General features: G+C 45.4%; 1 protein-coding gene across 1 annotated transcript in view; it reads left to right on the forward strand.

Moving 5' to 3' along the window:
- The window catches only part of ABCC8 (ATP binding cassette subfamily C member 8), a 434375-nt gene that overhangs the window by 48074 nt on the left and 363034 nt on the right, over nt 1–23267 (forward strand). The window contains exon 5 of the mRNA XM_069768187.1: nt 16249–16491. Coding sequence (XP_069624288.1) covers nt 16249–16491 — 243 coding nt within the window. The remainder of the gene's footprint in view (nt 1–16248; nt 16492–23267) is intronic.

The following is a 23267-nucleotide window of genomic DNA, read 5'->3' on the forward strand; positions in this document are numbered from 1 at the left end:
TGTGTACTATGTGTATATATATATATGTGTAGTGTGTGTACTATGTGTATATTATGTATATATATATGTGTAGTGTGTGTACTATGTATATATATATGTGTAGTGTGTGTACTATGTGTATATTATGTATATATATATATATATATATATGTGTAGTGTGTGTACTATGTATATATATATGTGTAGTCTGTGTACTATGTGTATATTATATATATATGTGTGTAGTGTGTACTATGTGTATATTATGTATATATATGTGTAGTGTGTACTATGTGTATATTATGTATATATATATGTGTAGTGTGTGTACTATGTGTATATTATATATATATGTGTGTAGTGTGTGTACTATGTGTATATTATGTATATATATGTGTAGTGTGTACTGTGTGTATATTATGTATATATATATGTGTAGTGTGTGTACTATGTGTATATTATGTATATATATATATGTGTAGTGTGTGTACTATGTGTATATATATATATATGTGTAGTGTGTACTATGTGTATATTATGTATATATATATGTGTAGTGTGTGTACTATGTGTATATTATGTATATATATATATATATGTGTAGTGTGTGTACTATGTATATATATATGTGTAGTGTGTGTACTATGTGTATATTATGTATATATATATATGTGTAGTGTGTGTACTATGTGTATATATATATATATGTGTAGTGTGTACTATGTGTATATTATGTATATATATATGTGTAGTGTGTGTACTATGTGTATATTATGTATATATATATATATATGTGTAGTGTGTGTACTATGTATATATATATGTGTAGTGTGTGTACTATGTGTATATTATGTATATATATATATATATATATGTGTAGTGTGTGTACTATGTATATATATATGTGTAGTCTGTGTACTATGTGTATATTATATATATATGTGTGTAGTGTGTGTACTATGTGTATATTATGTATATATATGTGTAGTGTGTACTATGTGTATATTATGTATATATATATGTGTAGTGTGTGTACTATGTGTATATTATATATATATGTGTGTAGTGTGTGTACTATGTGTATATTATATATATATGTGTGTAGTGTGTGTACTATGTGTATATTATGTATATATATGTGTAGTGTGTACTATGTGTATATTATGTATATATATATGTGTAGTGTGTGTACTATGTGTATATTATGTATATATATATATGTGTAGTGTGTGTACTATGTGTATATATATATATATATGTGTAGTGTGTACTATGTGTATATTATGTATATATATATATGTGTAGTGTGTGTACTATGTGTATATTATGTATATATATATATATATATATATGTGTAGTGTGTGTACTATGTATATATATATGTGTAGTCTGTGTACTATGTGTATATTATATATATATGTGTGTAGTGTGTGTACTATGTGTATATTATGTATATATATGTGTAGTGTGCAGGGCTGCCACTAGAAATTTTGGGGCCCCATACTGGCAAAATTTTCGGGGCCCCCTTGAGACTCCGCCCAGGCTCCACCCCAGCCCCGTCTCCAGGCTCCACCCCTCGAACTGTCCACAGTCCCACCGCCATCTCTTGGAAAATCTCCACTTCTCACCTATCACACATTAACAGTTCCCATCACCAGATCACACATATAGCCAGCAGCTTTTGTTTTGGCCAAAAGATTTTTTAAGCCGCCACCAGAACACGGTAGACACTTTTGGCCGTGCCCTACTCTACTGTAGCCCATGTGTTCCTGTTTCCATAATTGTTCTCTTGTGTCTACAAGACTGGGGAGTTCCACCACTCCTCTTGGGCTATCTGCACAAAAGCTGTTCTACCCTGTATGCACACATGGATTTTTCCTCTCTGAACCCTGTTCACACAGGTTATATACAGATGATCAGGTTTTTAAATACATCAGATAGGGATTGCATACATTAGTTAGGACTGCTCTGATAAGGGTATACCGTGAAGATTGGTAGAGCAGCTTAGTATACATTTTTTGCAAAAAACGTATCAACCAAATACCCTGTTTTTTACATCTTTTACTAGCACTTGCGGATTACTGCAACATTTTTTCAAACTGAGTGTTTTTGGTTTTACTATTCTCTTTTGTGTCTTCTTCTTCTTCCTACTCTACTGTAACCTACTAAATATTTGTTAAAATATGCAATACAATTTAGGTATATTTTTATTTATTTTTCAATTTTTAAAATGACCTATAATACTACATACAAGGAACAAATACCACAGCACTATGACCAGATGACATATTACCACCACAGTGATCGAATAATATCAAACACAAGGAACAAATACCACAACACCATGACCAGACCGCATATTACCACCACATAGTGACTGAATACTACAATACTGATCAGTAATAAAAAAAAAAAAACACAATACTATCACCATCAGTGCCATTATACACAGGAGATCTGTAATTAGTAAGCAGTGTCTACAGGTAATACAGTGATCACCGGTGACATAATACACAGGAGCTCTGTATATAGTATACAGTGTATAGTGTCAGTGTATAGTTAACACTGACTCACCAGTGACGTCTCTAGGTGAAGTCCTTCATCTTTCATCCAGCACAGACCGCCATCATTTCTTCCAGCCAGCCAGGACTCGTCTCTGCAGAAATAACACAGTTATCTTGAGTTCCACTTGCAGAATACATTACTTAATTTTCACAGCCTCTACATTACACCACATAAAGAAGGTGACATAGTGTCACTCTGCACAGTAACAGGACCTCCCCCCATTTAAAACAGTATACTCAAAAAATAAAATAAATACATCACTGCAATAATAATATCCCTTAATTAGCCCCTATGGTAATATTCGCCATCCTAGCCCCCGTGTGTCTCATTGCAGGCTCCAGCCATATGTTCTCCCATCCTGCCCTCATGAGTATCCATTCTGCCCCATATGATCTCCCCATCCTGCCCCATCTGTCTCCATCGTATCCATCCTGCCCCCTCTGCGTCCAGCGCACTCTGCCCCCTCTGCGTCCAGCGCACTCTGCCCCCTCTGCGTCCAGCGCACTCTGCCCCCTCTGCGTCCAGCACACTCTGCCCCCTCTGCGTCCAGCACACTCTGCCCCCTCTGCGTCCAGCACACTCTGCCCCCTCTGCGTCCAGCGCACTCTGCCCCCTCTGCGTCCAGCGCACTCTGCCCCCTCTGCGTCCAGCACACTCTGCCCCCTCTGCGTCCAGCGCACTCTGCCCCCTCTGCGTCCAGCACACTCTGCCCCCTCTGCGTCCAGCACACTCTGCGTCCAGCACACTCTGCCCCCTCTGCGTCCAGCACACTCTGCCCCCTCTGCGTCCAGCACACTCTGCCCCCTCTGCGTCCAGCACACTCTGCCCCCTCTGCGTCCAGCACACTCTGCCCCCTCTGCGTCCAGCACACTCTGCCCCCTCTGCGTCCAGCACACTCTGCCCCCTCTGCGTCCAGCACACTCTGCCCCCTCTGCGTCCAGCACACTCTGCCCCCTCTGCGTCCAGCACACTCTGCCCCCTCTGCGTCCAGCACACTCTGCCCCCTCTGCGTCCAGCACACTCTGCCCCCTCTGCGTCCAGCACACTCTGCCCCCTCTGCGTCCAGCACACTCTGCCCCCTCTGCGTCCAGCACACTCTGCCCCCTCTGCGTCCAGCACACTCTGCCCCCTCTGCGTCCAGCACACTCTGCCCCCTCTGCGTCCAGCACACTCTGCCCCCTCTGCGTCCAGCACACTCTGCCCCCTCTGCGTCCAGCACACTCTGCCCCCTCTGCGTCCAGCACACTCTGCCCCCTCTGCGTCCAGCACACTCTGCCCCCTCTGCGTCCAGCACACTCTGCCCCCTCTGCGTCCAGCACACTCTGCCCCCTCTGCGTCCAGCACACTCTGCCCCCTCTGCGTCCAGCACACTCTGCCCCCTCTGCGTCCAGCACACTCTGCCCCCTCTGCGTCCAGCACTCTGCCCCCTCTGCGTCCAGCACACTCTGCCCCCTCTGCGTCCAGCACACTCTGCCCCCTCTGCGTCCAGCACACTCTGCCCCCTCTGCGTCCAGCACACTCTGCCCCCTCTGCGTCCAGCACACTCTGCCCCCTCTGCGTCCAGCACACTCTGCCCCCTCTGCGTCCAGCACACTCTGCCCCCTCTGCGTCCAGCACACTGTGCCCCCTCTGCGTCCAGCACACTCTGCCCCCTCTGCGTCCAGCACACTCTGCCCCCTCTGCGTCCAGCACACTCTGCCCCCTCTGCGTCCAGCACACTCTGCCCCCTCTGCGTCCAGCACACTCTGCCCCCTCTGCGTCCAGCACACTCTGCCCCCTCTGCGTCCAGCACACTGTGCCCCCTCTGCGTCCAGCACACTCTGCCCCCTCTGCGTCCAGCACACTCTGCCCCCTCTGCGTCCAGCACACTCTGCCCCCTCTGCGTCCAGCACACTCTGCCCCCTCTGCGTCCAGCACACTCTGCCCCCTCTGCGTCCAGCACACTGTGCCCCCTCTGCGTCCAGCACACTCTGCCCCCTCTGCGTCCAGCACACTCTGCCCCCTCTGCGTCCAGCACACTCTGCCCCAGTGTTCTTCCCTGGGCCCCCGGATCGCCGCTCTCAAGAAAAAAAAAAAAAAAAAGTTCTTCTTACCTGCCGCGGTCCTGCGGTGGGCGAAGTCTCCACGCAGCTGCAGCGTGCATGCACTCGCCGGCGACTGACAATGATGTCAGACGCCGGCGACATGCACGCACGGTGCGGCTGACGTCAGCGCCTGCCAGCCTCAGATTGGCTGGCGGCGCCGCGGCTGTTAACTATTGACGTGCGGGCCCGCGCCCGCACGTCAATAGCTTTAAACAGCTGCAGCGTCGGCGCTAAGGGCCCGGTTAGCCTGCGGCTGCCGGTAGGGGCCCGGTGAGCAGATAAGAGGGGGCCCGATGCGGGCCCCCTCTGCTCACCGGGCCCCATACGCCAGTCACGGCCGTCATGCCCTGATGGCGGCCCTGGTAGTGTGTGTACTATGTGTATATTATGTACTGTACAGACCAAAAGTTTGGACACACCTTGTCATTTAAAGATTTTTCTGTATTTTCATGACTATGTACATTCACACTGAAGGCATCAAAACTATGAATTAACACAAATGACTACCTCTTGAAGCTCATCAAGAGAATGCCAAGAGTGTGCAAAGCAGCCATCAAAGCAAAAGGTGGCTACTTTGAAGAACCTAGAATATAAGACATAATTTCAGTTGTTTCACACTTTTTTGTTAAGTATATAATTCCACATGTGATAATTCATAGTTTTGATGCCTTCAGTGTGAATGTACAGTTTTCATAGTCATGAAAATACGGAAAAATCTTTAAATGAGAAGGTGTGTCCAAACTTTTGGTCTGTACTGTATATACAGGGGTCGGACCAAATAATGGAAACACCTGGAAACATCAACAAAAGTTAGTTTAATCTGGTGCAGGTCCACCTTTTGCGGCGATTACAGCCTCAATTCTCCGAGGTTTGGATTCATACAAGGTGTGAATTTTCGCCCATTCTGCAGTTAAACACCCTCCAGTTCTTTGAGCGACGATGGCGGCGGAAATTGACGTCTAAGGCTACTTTCACACTGGCGTTTTTTTTTAATACGTCGCAATGCGTCGTTTAGGGGAAAAAACGCATCCTGCAAAGTTGTTTGCAGGATGGCTTTTTGCCCCATAGAGTAACATTACCGACGCATTGCGACGTATTGACACACGTCGCAACCGTCGTGCGACGGTTGCGCCGTGTTGTGGCGGACCGCCGGGAGCAAAAAACGTTAAATGTAAAGTTTTTTGCTGCCGACGGACCGCTTTTTCCGACCGTGCATGCGCGGCCGGAACTCCGCCCCCACCTCCCCGCACCTCACAATGGGGCAGTGGATGCGCCGGAGAAATGCATCCGCTGCACCCATTGTGCGGCGCATCAAACGCTAGCGTCGGAATCTCGGCCCGACGCACTGTGACGGGCCGAATCCGACGCTAGTGTGAAAGTAGCCTAACTTGAATCTCTAAAATCGCCCATAAATGCTCAATAATGTTGAGGTCTGGGGACTGTCGGGGCCAGATGAGATGCTCAACTTCATTAGAATGTTCCTCGTGCCATGCTTTAACGATTCTATCTGTATGAATTGGTGCATTATCATCCTGAAAGATGGCGTTCCCCTCCGGGAACAGTGCTTGAACCATTGGATGCACTTGGTCGCCCAAAATGCCTAAATAATCTCGGCTGTTAATTCTTCCATGAAGGGATATCATTGGCCCGGCGGATCTCCATGAAATAGCACCCCAGATCATCACAGAACCTCCGCCATGTTTTACGGTTGGGAGAAGGCAGTCTGGATGGAAGGCTTCTTTCGGTTGTCTCCAAACGTACACTCGGCCGGAGGTCGGAAATAGGGTAAACAATGATTCGTCTGAGAATATCACGTTTCCACTGCTCGAGGGACCAATTCTGGAGGTTTCTACACCGCTAAACATTTGGAAACATTTGTCATTGAGAGCTGCGGTTTTCTAATTGCAGCTCTTCCGTGGAATCCAGATTTGTGCAGCTCCCGACGAACAGTTCTTGTGGAAACTGGGTTCTGTAGGTGTTCATTGAGCTCAGCGGTGATTCTCGGAGCCGTCGTCTTGCGATCCTCTCTCACAATTCGCTTTAGAGTCCGACGGTCTCTATCAGTCGACTTTGACTTTTGGCCGGATCTGTGCTTTGCTGCGGACGTTTTTCCTTTCTCTTTCAAACGCGGTCATTACTTTGGAGACAGTACCTCTTGACACGCCAATTATTCGGGCACTTTCTGTTACACTAGCGCCTGCCATACGAGCACCAACAAATTAGCCTCTTTAAAAATCCGAGAGGTCTGCCATTGGTATCAGGTTCTCATCAATGTTCTTACAATTATGCAAAACAAACAGTTAATTTACATACACACAACACGAATAATCAACTACAAACCATTACCATATGTCACGGTTTGCATGTTTATCACATGTTCGAAGATTATGATGCCAAAACGGTAGGTGTTTCCATTATTTGGTCCAACCCCTGTGTATGTGTAGTGTGTGTGCTATGTGTATATTATATGTGTACTGTGTGTATACAGTATATATATGTGTAGTGTGTGTGCTACGTGTATATTATATGTGTACTGTGTGTATACAGTATATATATGTGTAGTGTGTGTGCTACGTGTATATTATATATATGTGTAGTGTGTGTACTATGTGTATATTATATATATGTGTAGTGTGTGTGCTACGTGTATATTATATATATGTGTATATTATATATGTGTAGTGTGTGTACTATGTGTATATTATATATATATGTGTAGTGTGTGTACTATGTGTATATTATATATATGTGTAGTGTGTGTGCTACATGTATATTATATATATGTGTAGTGTGTGTACTATGTGTATATTATATATATATGTGTAGTGTGTGTACTATGTGTATATTATATATATATGTGTAGTGTGTGTGCTACGTGTATATTATATATATGTGTATATTATATATGTGTAGTGTGTGTACTATGTGTATATTATATATATGTGTATATTATATATATGTGTAGTGTGTGTACTATGTGTATATTATATATATGTGTAGTGTGTGTACTATGTGTATATTATATATATGTGTAGTGTGTGTACTACGTGTATATTATATATATGTGTAGTGTGTGTGCTACGTGTATATTATATATATGTGTATATTATATATATGTGTAGTGTGTACTACGTGTATATTATATATATGTGTAGTGTGTGTACTACGTGTATATTATATATATGTGTAGTGTGTGTACTACGTGTATATTATATATATGTGTAGTGTGTGTACTACGTGTATATTATATATATGTGTAGTGTGTGTACTACGTGTATATTATATATATGTGTACCTGTATATTATGTATATATATGTGTATTGTGTGTATACAGTATATATATGTGTAGTGTGTGTACTATGTGTATATTATGTATATGTAGTGTGTGTACTATGTGTATATTATGTGTGTATATATATATATAATGTGTGTAGTGTGTGTATACAGTATATATATGTGTAGTGTGTACTATGTGTATATTATATACAGTATATATATTGTAGCGTGGCTAAAGGTTGTATAGTTGACGGGAGGTATGTGTCACATAGATGGCTTGTCGCTGTGATGTAAGCCGGAGTGTTTTCTTTCATGAACATAAAGCAGTGAGAAGGTCTGACTACCCATACACCTCATCCCTGGGTAAGGGGCATAGCCATGCCTATCTATATGTGTTTCAGGACCTGTGGTGATGTCATAACCACATGTCTAATCATGTGATGGGTTCCTGGGTGTGGTTAGATCTATAAAAGAAAGGCTAATGCTTAACACAGGAGGTGTGTGTGTATGTGGAGGTGAAAGCCTCCAGAGTGTGTTAAGGCTCCAGGACTGAGCCTGAAGGACTGGACACTTGTATTTTCTTTTCCTGAGCTAAAAGCTATTTGTTTTCTGTTTTTGCTATGTGGTTTATGGAGCAATAAACCCTGTGAACTTTTAATGGAATGTGCCTCCTGAGTGTCAGCCGTCGCACCTGAGCGAGTACAACCCCTACAATATGTGTAGTGTGTGTACTATGTGTATATTATATATATGTGTAGTGTGTGTACTGTGTATATTATATATATGTGTAGTGTGTACTATGTTTATATTATGTATATCTATATATATGAGGCATCGTGATTACTCGCTAATACCGCCCCCTGCACAGTAGCTCCGCCCCCCACCACATCATCACACATAATCACATTACCACATGAGGCTGTGTCCCCACACATTACCACACGATGCTCCGTCCTCGCACATTACCACACAAGTCTCCGTCCCCACACATTACCACACGAGGCTCCGTCCCCACACATTACCACACGGTGTTCCGTCCCCACACATTACCACACGATGCTCCGTCCCCCACACATTACCACACGAGGCTCTGTCCTCACACATTACCACACGAGGCTCCGTCCTCACACATTACCACACGATGCTCCGTCCTCACACATTACCACACGGTGTTCCGTCCCCACACATTACCACACGATGCTCTGTCCCCACACATTACCACACGAGGCTCTGTCCTCACACATTACCACACGAGGCTCCGTCCCCACACATTACCACACGAGGCTCCGTCCCCACACATTACCACATGAGGCTCCGTCCTCACACATTACCACACGAGGCTCTGTCCTCACACATTACTACACGAGGCTCCGTCCCCACACATTACCACACGAGGCTCCGTCCCCACACATTACCACACGAGGCTCCGTCCCCACACATTACCACACGAGGCTCCGTCCTCACACATGTAAATGTGTTTACAGAGAAATTTTAACTTAATTTATGTTTAGTTATGAAATATGTTTAGATGCTGGAATGAATAAAAAACGCACATCTTACTGAATCCAGTTTGTTTTTGATTTTAGGCTATGTGCACACGTTCAGGATTTCTTGCAGAAAATTCCTGAGAATTCCAGACATTTTCTGCAAGAAATCCGCAAGAAAACCGCATGCGTTTTTGCCGCGGTTTTGACGCGTTTTTGCCGTGGTTTTGCCGCGTTTTTGCCGCGTTTTTTTCCGGACACTTCCCAATGCATTTTGGAGTGGGAAATCCGCAAAAAAAAAACGCAAAATTAATGAACATGCTGCGGTTTTTTGCCGCGATGCGTTTTTTTCGCGGAAAAAAACGCATCATGTGCACAAAACATGCAGAATTCATTCTAAATGATGGGATGCTTATTGTATGCGGTTTTTTTGCGGTTTTATAGCGTTTTTATCGGGAAAAAACGCGAAAAAACCGCAACGTGTGCACACAGCCTTACACTGTGAATAAAATGTATTATTAGTATTATTCAGATTCTTAATGATTATTATTAACTTCATTTACCACGTGCGTAAGCCCCATTGAATGTTGTCATTATTTACTTTAGTTTAATCACCAGCAGCGTTAATTAGATAGCAATGAGCGTGCCGAGCGTTAGCTGGCTGGAAACAGCTAGTATATATATATATATACAGGTCCTTCTCAAAAAATTAGCATATAGTGTTAAATTTCATTATTTACCATAATGTAATGATTACAATTAAACTTTCATATATTATAGATTCATTATCCACCAACTGAAATTTGTCAGGTCTTTTATTGTTTTAATACTGATGATTTTGGCATACAACTCCTGATAACCCAAAAAACCTGTCTCAATAAATTAGCATATCAAGAAAAGGTTCTCTAAACGACCTATTACCCTAATCTTCTGAATCAACTAATTAACTCTAAACACATGCAAAAGATACCTGAGGCTTTTATAAACTCCCTGCCGGGTTCATTACTCAAAACCCCCATCATGGGTAAGACTAGCGACCTGACAGATGTCAAGAAGGCCATCATTGACACCCTCAAGCAAGCGGGTAAGACCCAGAAAGAAATTTCTCAACAAATAGGCTGTTCCCAGAGTGCTGTATCAAGGCACCTCAATGGTAAGTCTGTTGGAAGGAAACAATGTGGCAGAAAACGCTGTACAACGAGAAGAGGAGACCGGACCCTGAGGAAGATTGTGGAGAAGGACCGATTCCAGACCTTGGGGAACCTGAGGAAGCAGTGGACTGAGTCTGGTGTGGAAACAGGCGTGTGCAGGAAATGGGCTACAGGTGCCGCATTCCCCAGGTAAAGCCACTTTTGAACCATAAACAGCGGCAGAGGCGCCTGACCTGGGCTACAGAGAAGCAGCACTGGACTGTTGCTAAGTGGTCCCAAGTACTTTTTTCTGATGGAAGCAAATTTTGCATGTCATTCGGAAATCAAGGTGCCAGAGTCTGGAGGAAGACTGGGGAGAAGGAAATGCCAAAATGCCTGAAGTCCAGTGTCAAGTACCCACAGTCAGTGATGGTGTGGGGTGCCATGTCAGCTGCTGGTGTTGGTCCACTGTGTTTCATCAAGGGCAGGGTCAATGCAGCTAGTTATCAGGAGATTTTGGAGCACTTCATGCTTCCATCGGCTGAAATGCTTTATGGAGATGAAGATTTCATTTTTCAGCACGACCTGGCACCTGCTCACACTGCCAAAACCACTGGTAAATGGTTTACTGACCATGGTATTACTGTGCTCAATTGGCCTGCCAACTCTCCTGACCTGAACCCCATAGAGAATCTGTGGGATATTGTGAAGAGAAAGTTGAGAGACGCAAGACCCAACACTCTGGATGAGCTTAAGGCCGCTATTGAAGCATCCTGGGCCTCCATAACATCTCAGCAGTGTCACCGGCTGATTGCCTCCATGCCACGCCGCATTGAAGCAGTCATTTCTGCCAAAGGATTCCCGACCAAGTATTGAGTGCATAACTGAACATTATTATTTGATGGTTTTTTTGTTTGTTATTAAAAAACACTTTTATTTGATTGGATGGGTGAAATATGCTAATTTATTGAGACAGGTTTTTTGGGTTATCAGGAGTTGTATGCCAAAATCATCAGTATTAAAACAATAAAAGACCTGACAAATTTCAGTTGGTGGATAATGAATGTATAATATATGAAAGTTTAATTGTAATCATTGCATTATGGTAAATAATGAAATTTAACACTATATGCTAATTTTTTGAGAAGGACCTGTATGTGTAGTGTGTGTACTATGTGTATATTATATATATGTGTAGTGTGTGTACTATGTGTATATTATATATATGTGTAGTGTGTGTACTACGTGTATATTATATATATGTGTATATTATATATATATGTGTAGTGTGTGTATTATGTGTATATTATATATGTGTAGTGTGTGTACTACGTGTATATTATATATATGTGTAGTGTGTGTACTATGTGTATATTATATATATGTGTAGTGTGTGTACTATGTGTATATTATATATATGTGTAGTGTGTGTACTACGTGTATATTATATATATGTGTAGTGTGTGTACTACGTGTATATTATATATATGTGTACCTGTATATTATGTATATATATGTGTATTGTGTGTATACAGTATATATATGTGTAGTGTGTGTATTATGTGTATATTATGTATATGGCTGGCGTCACACAAGCAGTATTTGGTCAGTATTTTACATCAGTATTTGTAAGCCAAAACCAGGAGTGGAACAATTAGAGGAAAAGTCTAATAGAAACATAAGCACCACTTCTGCATTTATCACCCACTCCTGGTTTTGGCTTACAAATACTGATGTAAAATACTGACCAAATACTGCTAGTGTGACGCCGGCCTATATGTGTAGTGTGTGTACTATGTGTATATTATGTGTGTATATATATATAATGTGTGTAGTGTGTGTATACAGTATATATATGTGTAGTGTGTACTATGTGTATATTATATACAGTATATATATTGTAGCGTGGCTAAAGGTTGTATAGTTGACGGGAGGTATGTGTCACATAGATGGCTTGTCGCTGTGATGTAAGCCGGAGTGTTTTCTTTCATGCACATAAAGCAGTGAGAAGGTCTGACTACCCATACACCTCATCCCTGGGTAAGGGGCATAGCCATGCCTATCTATATGTGTTTCAGGACCTGTGGTGATGTCATAACCACATGTCTAATCATGTGATGGGTTCCTGGGTGTGGTTAGATCTATAAAAGAAAGGCTAATGCTTAACACAGGAGGTGTGTGTGTATGTGGAGGTGAAAGCCTCCAGAGTGTGTTAAGGCTCCAGGACTGAGCCTGAAGGACTGGACACTTGTATTTTCTTTTCCTGAGCTAAAAGCTATTTGTTTTCTGTTTTTGCTATGTGGTTTATGGAGCAATAAACCCTGTGAACTTTTAATGGAATGTGCCTCCTGAGTGTCAGCCGTCGCACCTGAGCGAGTACAACCCCTACAATATGTGTAGTGTGTGTACTATGTGTATATTATATATATCTGTAGTGTGTGTACTGTGTATATTATATATATGTGTAGTGTGTACTATGTTTATATTATGTATATCTATATATATGAGGCATCGTGATTACTCGCTAATACCGCCCCCTGCACAGTAGCTCCGCCCCCCACCACATCATCACACATAATCCCGCCCCCACCCCATTACCACACACAATCCGCACCACATCACCACACACAATCCCGCCCCCCCACCACATCACCACACACAATCCGCACCACATCACCACACATAATCCCGCCCCCCCACCACATCACCACACACAATCCGCACCACATCACCACACATGATCCCGCCCCCCCACCACATCACCACACACAATCCCGCCCCCCACCCCATTACCACACATAATCCCGCCCCCCACCACATCACCACACATAATCCCGCCCCCCCACATTACCACACGAGGCTCCGTCCCCGCACATTACCACACGAGGCTCCGTCCCCCCACATTACCACACGAGTCTCCGTCCTCACATATTACGACACGATGCTCTGTCCCCCCACATTACCACACGAGGCTTCGTCCTCACACATTACCACACGAGGCTGTGTCCCCACACATTACCACACGAGGCTGCGTCCCCACACATTACCACACGAGGCTCCGTCCCCACACTTTACCACACGAGGCTGCGTCCCCACACATTACCACACGAGGCTCTGTCCCCACACATTACCACACGAGTCTCCGTCCCCACACATTACCACATGAGGCTGTATCCCCACACATTACCACACGATGCTCCGTCCCCGCACATTACCACACAAGTCTCCGTCCCCACACATTACCACACGAGGCTCCGTCCCCACACATTACCACACGGTGTTCCGTCCCCACACATTACCACACGATGCTCCGTCCCCACACATTACCACACGAGGCTCTGTCCTCACACATTACCACACGAGGCTCCGTCCTCACACATTACCACACGAGGCTCCGTCCTCACACATTACCACACGATGCTCCGTCCTCACACATTACCACACAAGGCTGCGTCCCCACATATTACCACACAAGTCTCCGTCCCCACACATTACCACACGAGTCTCCGTCCCCACATATTACCACACGAGGCTGTGTCCCCACACATTACCACACAATGCTCCGTCCCCGCACATTACCACACAAGTCTCCGTCCCCACACATTACCACACGAGGCTCCGTCCCCTCACATTACCACACGAGTCTCCGTCCCCACACATTACCACACGAGGCTCGTCCCCACACATTACCACACGATGTTCCGTCCCCACACATTACCACACGATGCTCCGTCCCCACACATTACCACACGAGGCTCTGTCCTCACACATTACCACACGAGGCTCCGTCCTCACACATTACCACACGAGGCTCTGTCCTCACACATTACCACACGAGGCTCCGTCCTCACACATTACCACACGAGGCTCCATCCACACACATTACCACACGAGTCTCCGTCCTCACACATTACCACACAATGCTCCGTCCCCACACATTACCACACGAGGCTCTGTCCTCACACATTACTACACGAGGCTCCGTCCCCACACATTACCACACGAGGCTCCGTCCTCACACATTACCACACAATGCTCCGTCCCCACACATTACCACACGAGGCTCTGTCCTCACACATTACTACACGAGGCTCCGTCCCCACACATTACCACACGAGGCTCCGTCCTCACACATTACCACACGAGGCTCCGTCCTCACACATGTAAATGTGTTTACAGAGAAATTTTAACTTAATTTATGTTTAGTTATGAAATATGTTTAGATGCTGGAATGAATAAAAAACGCACATCTTACTGAATCCAGTTTGTTTTTGATTTTAGGCTATGTGCACACGTTCAGGATTTCTTGCAGAAAATTCTTGAGATTTCCAGACATTTTCTGCAAGAAATCCGCAAGAAAACCGCATGCGTTTTTGCCGCGGTTTTGACGCGTTTTTGCCGTTGTTTTTGCCGCGTTTTTTTCCGGACACTTCCCAATGCATTTTGGAGTGGGAAATCCGCAAAAAAAAAACGGAAAATTAATGAACATGCTGCGTTTTTTTGCCGCGATGCGTTTTTTTCGCGGAAAAAAACGCATCATGTGCACAAAACATGCGGAATTCATTCTAAATGATGGGATGCTTATTGTATGCGTTTTTTTTTGCGGTTTTATAGCGTTTTTATCGGGAAAAACCGCGAAAAAACCGCAACGTGTGCACACAGCCTTACACTGTGAATAAAATGTATTATTAGTATTATTCAGATTCTTAATGATTATTATTATTAACTTCATTTACCACGTGCGTAAGCCCCATTGAATGTTGTCATTATTTACTTTAGTTTAATCACGAGCAGCGTTAATTAGATAGCAATGAGCGTGCCGAGCGTTAGCTGGCTGGAAACAGCTAGTATGTATATATGTGTAGTGTGTGTACTATGTGTATATTATATGTATATTATATATGTGTAGTGTGTGTACTATGTGTATATTATATATACTGTACTGTATGTGTAGTGTGTGTACTATGTGTATATTATATATACTGTACTGTATGTGTAGTGTGTACTATGTGTATATTATATATATGTGTATATTATGTATGTAGATATATATGTGCGTGTATACAGTATATATGTATATGTGTAGTGTGTGTACTGTGTATATTATATATATGTGTAGTGTGTGTACTACGTGTATATTATATATATATATGTGTGTGTGTACTATGTATATATATTATATATATATGTACTATGTGTATATTATGTATGTAGATATATATGTATGTGTATATTGTATATATGTGTAGTGTGTGTACTGTGTATATTATATATATGTGTAGTGTGTACTATGTTTATATTATGTATGTAGATATATATGTATGTGTATATTGTATATATGTGTAGTGTGTACTATGTATATATTATATATATGTGTACTATGTGTATATTATGTATGTAGATATATATATGTGTGTGTGTAGTGTGTGTATACATTATGTATATGTGTAGTGTGTGTACTATGTGTATATTATGTATGTAGATATATATGTATGTGTATACAGTATGTATATGTGTAGTGTGTGTACTGTGTATATTATATATATGTGTAGTGTGTGTACTATGTATATATTATATATATGTGTACTATGTGTATATTATGTATGTAGATATATATATATGTGTGTGTAGTGTGTGTATACAGTATGTATATGTGTAGTGTGTGTACTATGTGTAAATGATGTGTTTATTATATATCTTTAGTCTGAATTTTTGCTTTTGCTCCTCAGAGATATGTTTTTTATAAATGTCCCAGAGAAGTGAAGCCCCCGGAGGACCTGCAGGATCTGGGGGTGCGTTTCCTTCAGCCCTTTGTCAACCTTCTGTCAAAGGCTACGTATTGGTGGATGAACACCTTTATTAGGACGGCTCACAAGAAGCCCATCGACCTGAGAGCAATAGGAAAACTACCAATTGCCATGAGGGCCGTCACCAACTACGTCCTCCTCAACCGGGCCTTCCAGGCACAAAAGGTGATGTATAAAGATGGGGCAGGTTGTGGTGGAACAACTTCACATGTCACATTCCAACCCCAAGAAGGAGAAGTGGTGAGTGATGGAAATCACCTGATAGAGACAAGATATTGATCTGCAAATGATGGACCTGCAGCCTGGGGGTGTCAGGCGGAAAAATGGCTCCTGGGAAACTTTGGAGAAAAGACCTCTGGTTCTACCACCAGATCAATGTAACGCTGAGCTGTTATTGCTCCAAGAATGAAGACTAGAGGGTCCGGCTACCAACACTGTAATCCCAAGAGCAGGATCAGTGTGACGTCCCTTGTGAAGCCTCTTCATGGTTTTGCACACATGTTCTTCACACCAATCTTCAACCATCATTGCAGATGAGGACAGCTCTCCATTTCAACCTCCATTGCCATCTTGCTCTGCAAAGGATTGCCTTTCAGAGTGACATCGTGGGGTCACAAAGAGGCCTTCACGAATGTCACACCAGTCCAGCTCCCGGGAATATGACAACCGAGAGGGCCATAAAGTCCAAGGGTGGAACTAACAGCTTGGAGTTACATTTTGGTGGTGGAACCAGTGGTGCCACCGTTACTTCAAAGTTTCTCCAGTAGCCATTTTCCAACACAACAATCTCAGGGCACATGTTCCTCATACTATTGTGACCAGCCTGTGTGGCCTAAATCTGTTCCCGTGGCTTCAGCGTCTCCAGAATTGTCTCGATCTGGCACATCAGGGACTTAACTGGTCGATGATTACACAGGAGCTGCCTGCATCATCTCCGGACTTGTCCCCATTGAGCACATCGGAGATGTCATTTGTCGGTAATTACACAGGAGCTGCCGGCAGCGTCTTCAGACTTGTCCCTATCAAGCATATCGGAGATATCATTGGTCAGTGATTACACAGGAGCTGCCGGCAGCGTATCCAGACTTGTGTCCATCGAGCACATCAGAGATGTCATACGTCGGTGATTACACAGGAGCTATTGGTAGCATCTCTGGACTTGTCTACATCGGGGAACATAATTGGTCGGTGATTACGCAGTTGTTGCCTGCAGCATCTCTGGATATGTTTCCATCAAGCACATCGGAGATGTCAATGATTACACAGGAGCTGCCGGCAGTGTCTCCAGGCTTGTCTTCATCGGGGACATAATTGGTCCGTGATTACACAGGAGCTGTTGGCAGCTTCTCCGGACTTGTCTCCATCGAGCACATCGGAGATGTCATTGGTTTGTGATTACATAGGAGCTGCCGGTAGTGGTTTTGGACTTGTCTACATTGGGGACGTAATTGGTTGGTGAATACACAGGAGCTGCCGGCAGCATCTCAGGACTTGTCCCTATTGAGCGCATCAGAGATGTAATTTGTCGGTGATTACACAGGAGCTGCCAGCAACGTCTCTGGACTTGTCTACATTGGAGATGTCATTGGTTGGTTATTGCACAGGAACTGCTGGCAGCATTTCTGGACATTTTTCCATCAAGCACATCGGAGATATCATTGATCAGGGACTACACAGGAGCTGCTGGCAGCGTCTCTGGACTTGTGTCCATCGAGAACATTGGAGATGTCATTGTCACGAATCCCAGGGAGGATACCTTTATCATCCCCACCGCTCACAGTAATATGTCATGAACTGGGGTTGTTTGGTTGCCCAGTTCTTTCTGAAGGGGATTTATCTATATCCCACTTCCCAGTTCCGGTTTAAAACTTGCAGCTCTCTGGCGCCCCCTTACCCTCAGGTCAGACAGGGCACTGCACCTAGGATAATTAGTCGCCAGAAAGGCTGACTTACTGGCTAATGGGCACACTGCAGCGAGAGCGATATAACTACTCCCACTCAGGCGGGAACAATAATTATCAACGCCGTCCGTCGCTACAACGTCTCCCAAATGCACAGGACAAATCTGCTGCCACCAGCTCCAATTTCTTAATTAATACCGGGTCCGGAGCCAACCCCGATTAGTAGCGCAATTCACTTAAGAGGACGTGACCGTAGGTTATAGAGCAAGGAGAAACAAAGCTAGTAATTTTATATATATTTTACAGCAGGGTAAAAGGATATTATAAATGAAGACAAGTCTCCTATGTACAGTAAAATTACAAATAAAAAGGGATTAACGGAAGAAAATAGACTTATTGTTCTATCATATCATGGCTGACCATGTGCTGTGGGGGATGAGCATACATCGAGATGCATTACAGATCTGTCTCGCAGGTAGACCCGGGGCAAAAGACTAGTAAAGACTGATCTTTCTCACTTATCTCCATGCCCAAAACCAAGGCACTCCCCCTGTGGTGACCTCACTCAGAGGCTGAATACTCCCCTTTCTTAGAGTTATGACAAGCCATTTCTATACATAACTCGCTGTATGAACCTCGTAGAAGAACAACACAATGATCATGATGCTCACCACATCAGGGGGGTTCTTTTAAGTATAAACACGGCATAGATATATGACCCATTTACAGAGAAATCCGTTCCTTGCATTTCGTTGGGTTTAGATTCTATCGATTTCAGTGAGTTATAGATTTCTCGGTGGACATTCGGAATATGTAACCCTTATATCTCTATCCCTGATCGGTGCCATTATACATAACTTTTCAAGAACAAAAGAGTCCCATGTGGTTTGAAAGTTGCTGTACCAGTTATAGCTGGTATCAGGTGGGAGGAGGGATGAGGGCTTTAGACAGAAGACTGGCTTTCGCAGCACAAAGCCATAAAAATTCCTCAGTGAATGTTGCTGGCAGGTTGGTCTCCCATTACAGCCATATAGCTGGTGGGAGGGAGGAAGAATGGCTTCGAATTCAAGCCTGTGCTGACAGGCAGGGGAAACTACAGCTGAGAGCTCTGTATGTGTAATTGAAGTAATAAGAATTTCTTCCTATTTCCTGACAGTCATTGGTTGGTGATTACACAGGAGCTGCCGTCAGCGTCTCTGGACTTGTCCCCATCGAGCAGTCAGAGATGTCATTGGTCAGTGATTACACAGCAGCATCTCCAGACTTGTCTCCATCGAGAATATCGGAGATGTCATTGATCAGTGATTACACAGGAGTCAGGAGTTGCAGGCAGCATCTCTGGACTTGTCCTCATCGAGCAGTCGGAGATGTAAATGGTTGGTAATTACACAGGAGCTGCCAGCAGCGTCTCTTGTCTTGTCTCCATCGAGAACATCGGAGATGTCATTGGTCGGTGATTATACAGGAGCTGCCGGCAGCGTCTCTGCACTTGTCCCCATCGAGCACATCGGAGATGTCATTGGTCGGTGATTACACAGCAGTTGCAGGCAGCGTCTGTGGACTTGTCCCCATTGAGCAGTCGGAGATGTCATTGGTTGGTGATTACACAGGAGCTTCTGGAAGCATCTCCAGACTTGTCCCCATCGAGAACATCGGAGATGTCATTGTTCGGTGATTACACAGGAGCTGCCGGCAATGTCTCTTGGCTTGTGTCCATCGAGCACATCGGAGATGTCATTGTTCGGTGATTATACAGCAGCTGCCGGCAGCATCTCCAGACTTGTCTCCATCGAGAACATCAGAGATGTCATTGGTCGGTGATTACACAGCAGTTGCAGGCAGCGTCTCTGGACTTGTCCCCATCGAGCAGTCGGAGATGTCATTGGTCAGTGATTACACAGGAGCTGCCGGCAGCATCTCCAGACTTGTCTCCATTGAGAACATCGGAGATGTGATTGGTTGGTGATTACACAGGAGCTGCCGGCAGCGTCTCTGGACTTGTCTCTATCAACAACATTGGAGATGTCATTGGTCGGTGATTACACAGGAGCTGCCAGTAACGTCTCTGGACTTGTCTCCATCGAGAACATTGGGGATGTCATTGGTCGGTGATTACAGAGGAGTTGCGGGCAGCGTCTCTGGACTTGTCTCTATTGAGAATATCAGAGATGTCATTGGTCGATGATTACACAGGGGTTGCAGGCAGCGTCTCTGGACTTGTGTCCATCGAGAACATCGGAGATGTCATTGGTCGGTGATTACACAGGAGCTGCCAGCAGCGTCTATGGACTTGTCCCCATCGAGAACTTTGGAGATGTCATTGCTTTGTGATTACAAAGGAGCTGCCGGCAGCGTCTCTGGACTTGTCTCCATCGAGAACATCTGAGATGTCATTGGTCAGTGATTACACAGGAGCTACCGGCAGCGTCTCTGGACTTGTCCCCATCGAGCAGTCGGAGATGTCATTGGTCGGTGATTGCACAGGAGAGTCAGACTCCAGACTAGAGAATCCAGAGGTTGTGAAAATTTGTGCCCTTTTTCCCATCATTTGCGGATGAATATCGTGTCTCCGGTGACGTCCATCGTTCCTCCTCTGCTTCTTTCTGGTATTGAAGATTGTGTGGTGAGGACAGGTCGCTGTGAATTCCGGAGAGGCCTGGATGTGTCCTCCTCCCATGTTCCCGCATCGTTCCTCCTCTGCTTCTTTCTGGTATTGAGGATTGTGCGGTGAGGACAGGTCGCTGTGAATTCCGGAGAGGCCTGGATGTGTCCTCCTCCCATGTTCCCGCATCGTTCCTCCTCTGCTTCTTTCTGGTATTGAGGATTGTGCGGTGAGGACAGGTCGCTGTGAATTCCGGAGAAGCTTGGATGTGTCCTTCCCCCATGTTCCCGCATCGTTCCTCCTCTGCTTCTTTCTGGTATTGAGGATTGTGCGGTGAGGACAGGTCACTGTGAATTCCGGAGAAGCTTGGATGTGTCCTCCCCCCATGTTCTCGCATCGTACCTCCTCTGCTTCTTTCTGGTATTGAGGATTGTGCGGTGAGGACAGGTCGCTGTGAATTCCGGAGAGGCCTGGATGTGTCCTCCTCCCATGTTCCCGCATCGTTCCTCCTCTCCTTTCTGGTATTGAGGATTGTGCGGTGAGGACAGGTCGCTGTGAATTCCGGAGAGGCCTGGATGTGTCCTGCTCCCATGTTCCCGCATCGTTCCTCCTCTGCTTCTTTCTGGTATTGAAGATTGTGTGGTGAGGACAGGGCGCTGTGAATTCCGGAGAAGCTTGGATGTGTCCTCCTCCCATGTTCCCGCATCGTTCCTCCTCTGCTTCTTTCTAGTATTGAGGATTGTGTGGTGAGGACAGGTCGCTGTGAATTCCGGAGAGGCCTGGATGTGTCCTCCTCCCATGTTCCCGCATCGTTCCTCCTCTGCTTCTTTCTGGTATTGAGGATTGTGCGGTGAGGACAGGTCGCTGTGAATTCCGGAGAGGCCTGGATGTGTCCTGCTCCCATGTTCCCGCATCGTTCCTCCTCTGCTTCTTTCTGGTATTGAAGATTGTGTGGTGAGGACAGGTCGCTGTGAATTCCGGAGAAGCTTGGATGTGTCCTCCCCCCATGTTCTCGCATCGTTCCTCCTCTGCTTCTTTCTGGTATTGAGGATTGTGTGGTGAGGACAGGTCGCTGTGAATTCCGGAGAGGCCTGGATGTGTCCTCCTCCCATGTTCCCGCATCGTTCCTCCTCTGCTTCTTTCTGGTATTGAGGATTGTGCGATGAGGACAGGTCGCTGTGAATTCCGGAGAGGCCTGGATGTGTCCTGCTCCCATGTTCCCGCATCGTTCCTCCTCTGCTTCTTTCTGGTATTGAGGATTGTGTGGTGAGGACAGGTCGCTGTGAATTCCGGAGAGGCCTGGATGTGTCCTGCTCCCATGTTCCCGCATCGTTCCTCCTCTGCTTCTTTCTGGTATTGAGGATTGTGCGGTGAGGACAGGCCGCTGTGAATTCCGGAGAGGCCTGGATGTGTCCTGCTCCCATGTTCCCGCATCGTTCCTCCTCTGCTTCTTTCTGGTATTGAGGATTGTGCGGTGAGGACAGGTCGCTGTGAATTCCGGAGAGGCCTGGATGTGTCCTCCTCCCATGTTCCCGCATCGTTCCTCCTCTTCTTTCTGGTATTGAGGATTGTGTGGTGAGGACAGGCCGCTGTGAATTCCGGAGAGGCCTGGATGTGTCCTCCTCCCATGTTCCCGCATCGTTCCTCCTCTGCTTCTTTCTGGTATTGAGGATTGTGTGGTGAGGACAGGTCGCTGTGAATTCCGGAGAAGCTTGGATGTGTCCTCCTCCCATGTTCCCGCATCGTTCCTCCTCTCCTTTCTGGTATTGAGGATTGTGTGGTGAGGACAGGTCGCTGTGAATTCCGGAGAGGCCTGGATGTGTCCTCCTCCCATGTTCCCGCATCGTTTCTCCTCTGCTTCTTTCTGGTATTGAGGATTGTGCGGTGAGGACAGGCTGCTGTGAATTCCGGAGAGGCCTGGATGTGTCCTGCTCCCATGTTCCCGCATCGTTCCTCCTCTGCTTCTTTCTGGTATTGAGGATTGTGCGGAGAGGACAGGTCGCTGTGAATTCCGGAGAGGCCTGGATGTGTCCTCCTCCCATGTTCCCGCATCGTTCCTCCTCTGCTTCTTTCTGGTATTGAGGATTGTGCGGTGAGGACAGGTCGCTGTGAATTCCGGAGAGGCCTGGATGTGTCCTGCTCCCATGTTTCCGCATCGTTCCTCCTCTGCTTCTTTCTGGTATTGAGGATTGTGCGGTGAGGACAGGTCGCTGTGAATTCCGGAGAGGTCTGGATGTGTCCTCCTCCCATGTTCCCATATCGTTCCTCCTCTGCTTCTTTCTGGTATTGAGGATTGTGCGGTGAGGACAGGTCGCTGTGAATTCCGGAGAGGTCTGGATGTGTCCTCCTCCCATGTTCCCATATCGTTCCTCCTCTGCTTCTTTCTGGTATTGAGGATTGTGCGGTGAGGACAGGCCGCTGTGAATTCCGGAGAGGCC

Source organism: Ranitomeya imitator, chromosome 5 (genome assembly GCF_032444005.1).
Source record: "Ranitomeya imitator isolate aRanImi1 chromosome 5, aRanImi1.pri, whole genome shotgun sequence".
Classification (NCBI taxonomy): domain Eukaryota; kingdom Metazoa; phylum Chordata; class Amphibia; order Anura; family Dendrobatidae; genus Ranitomeya; species Ranitomeya imitator.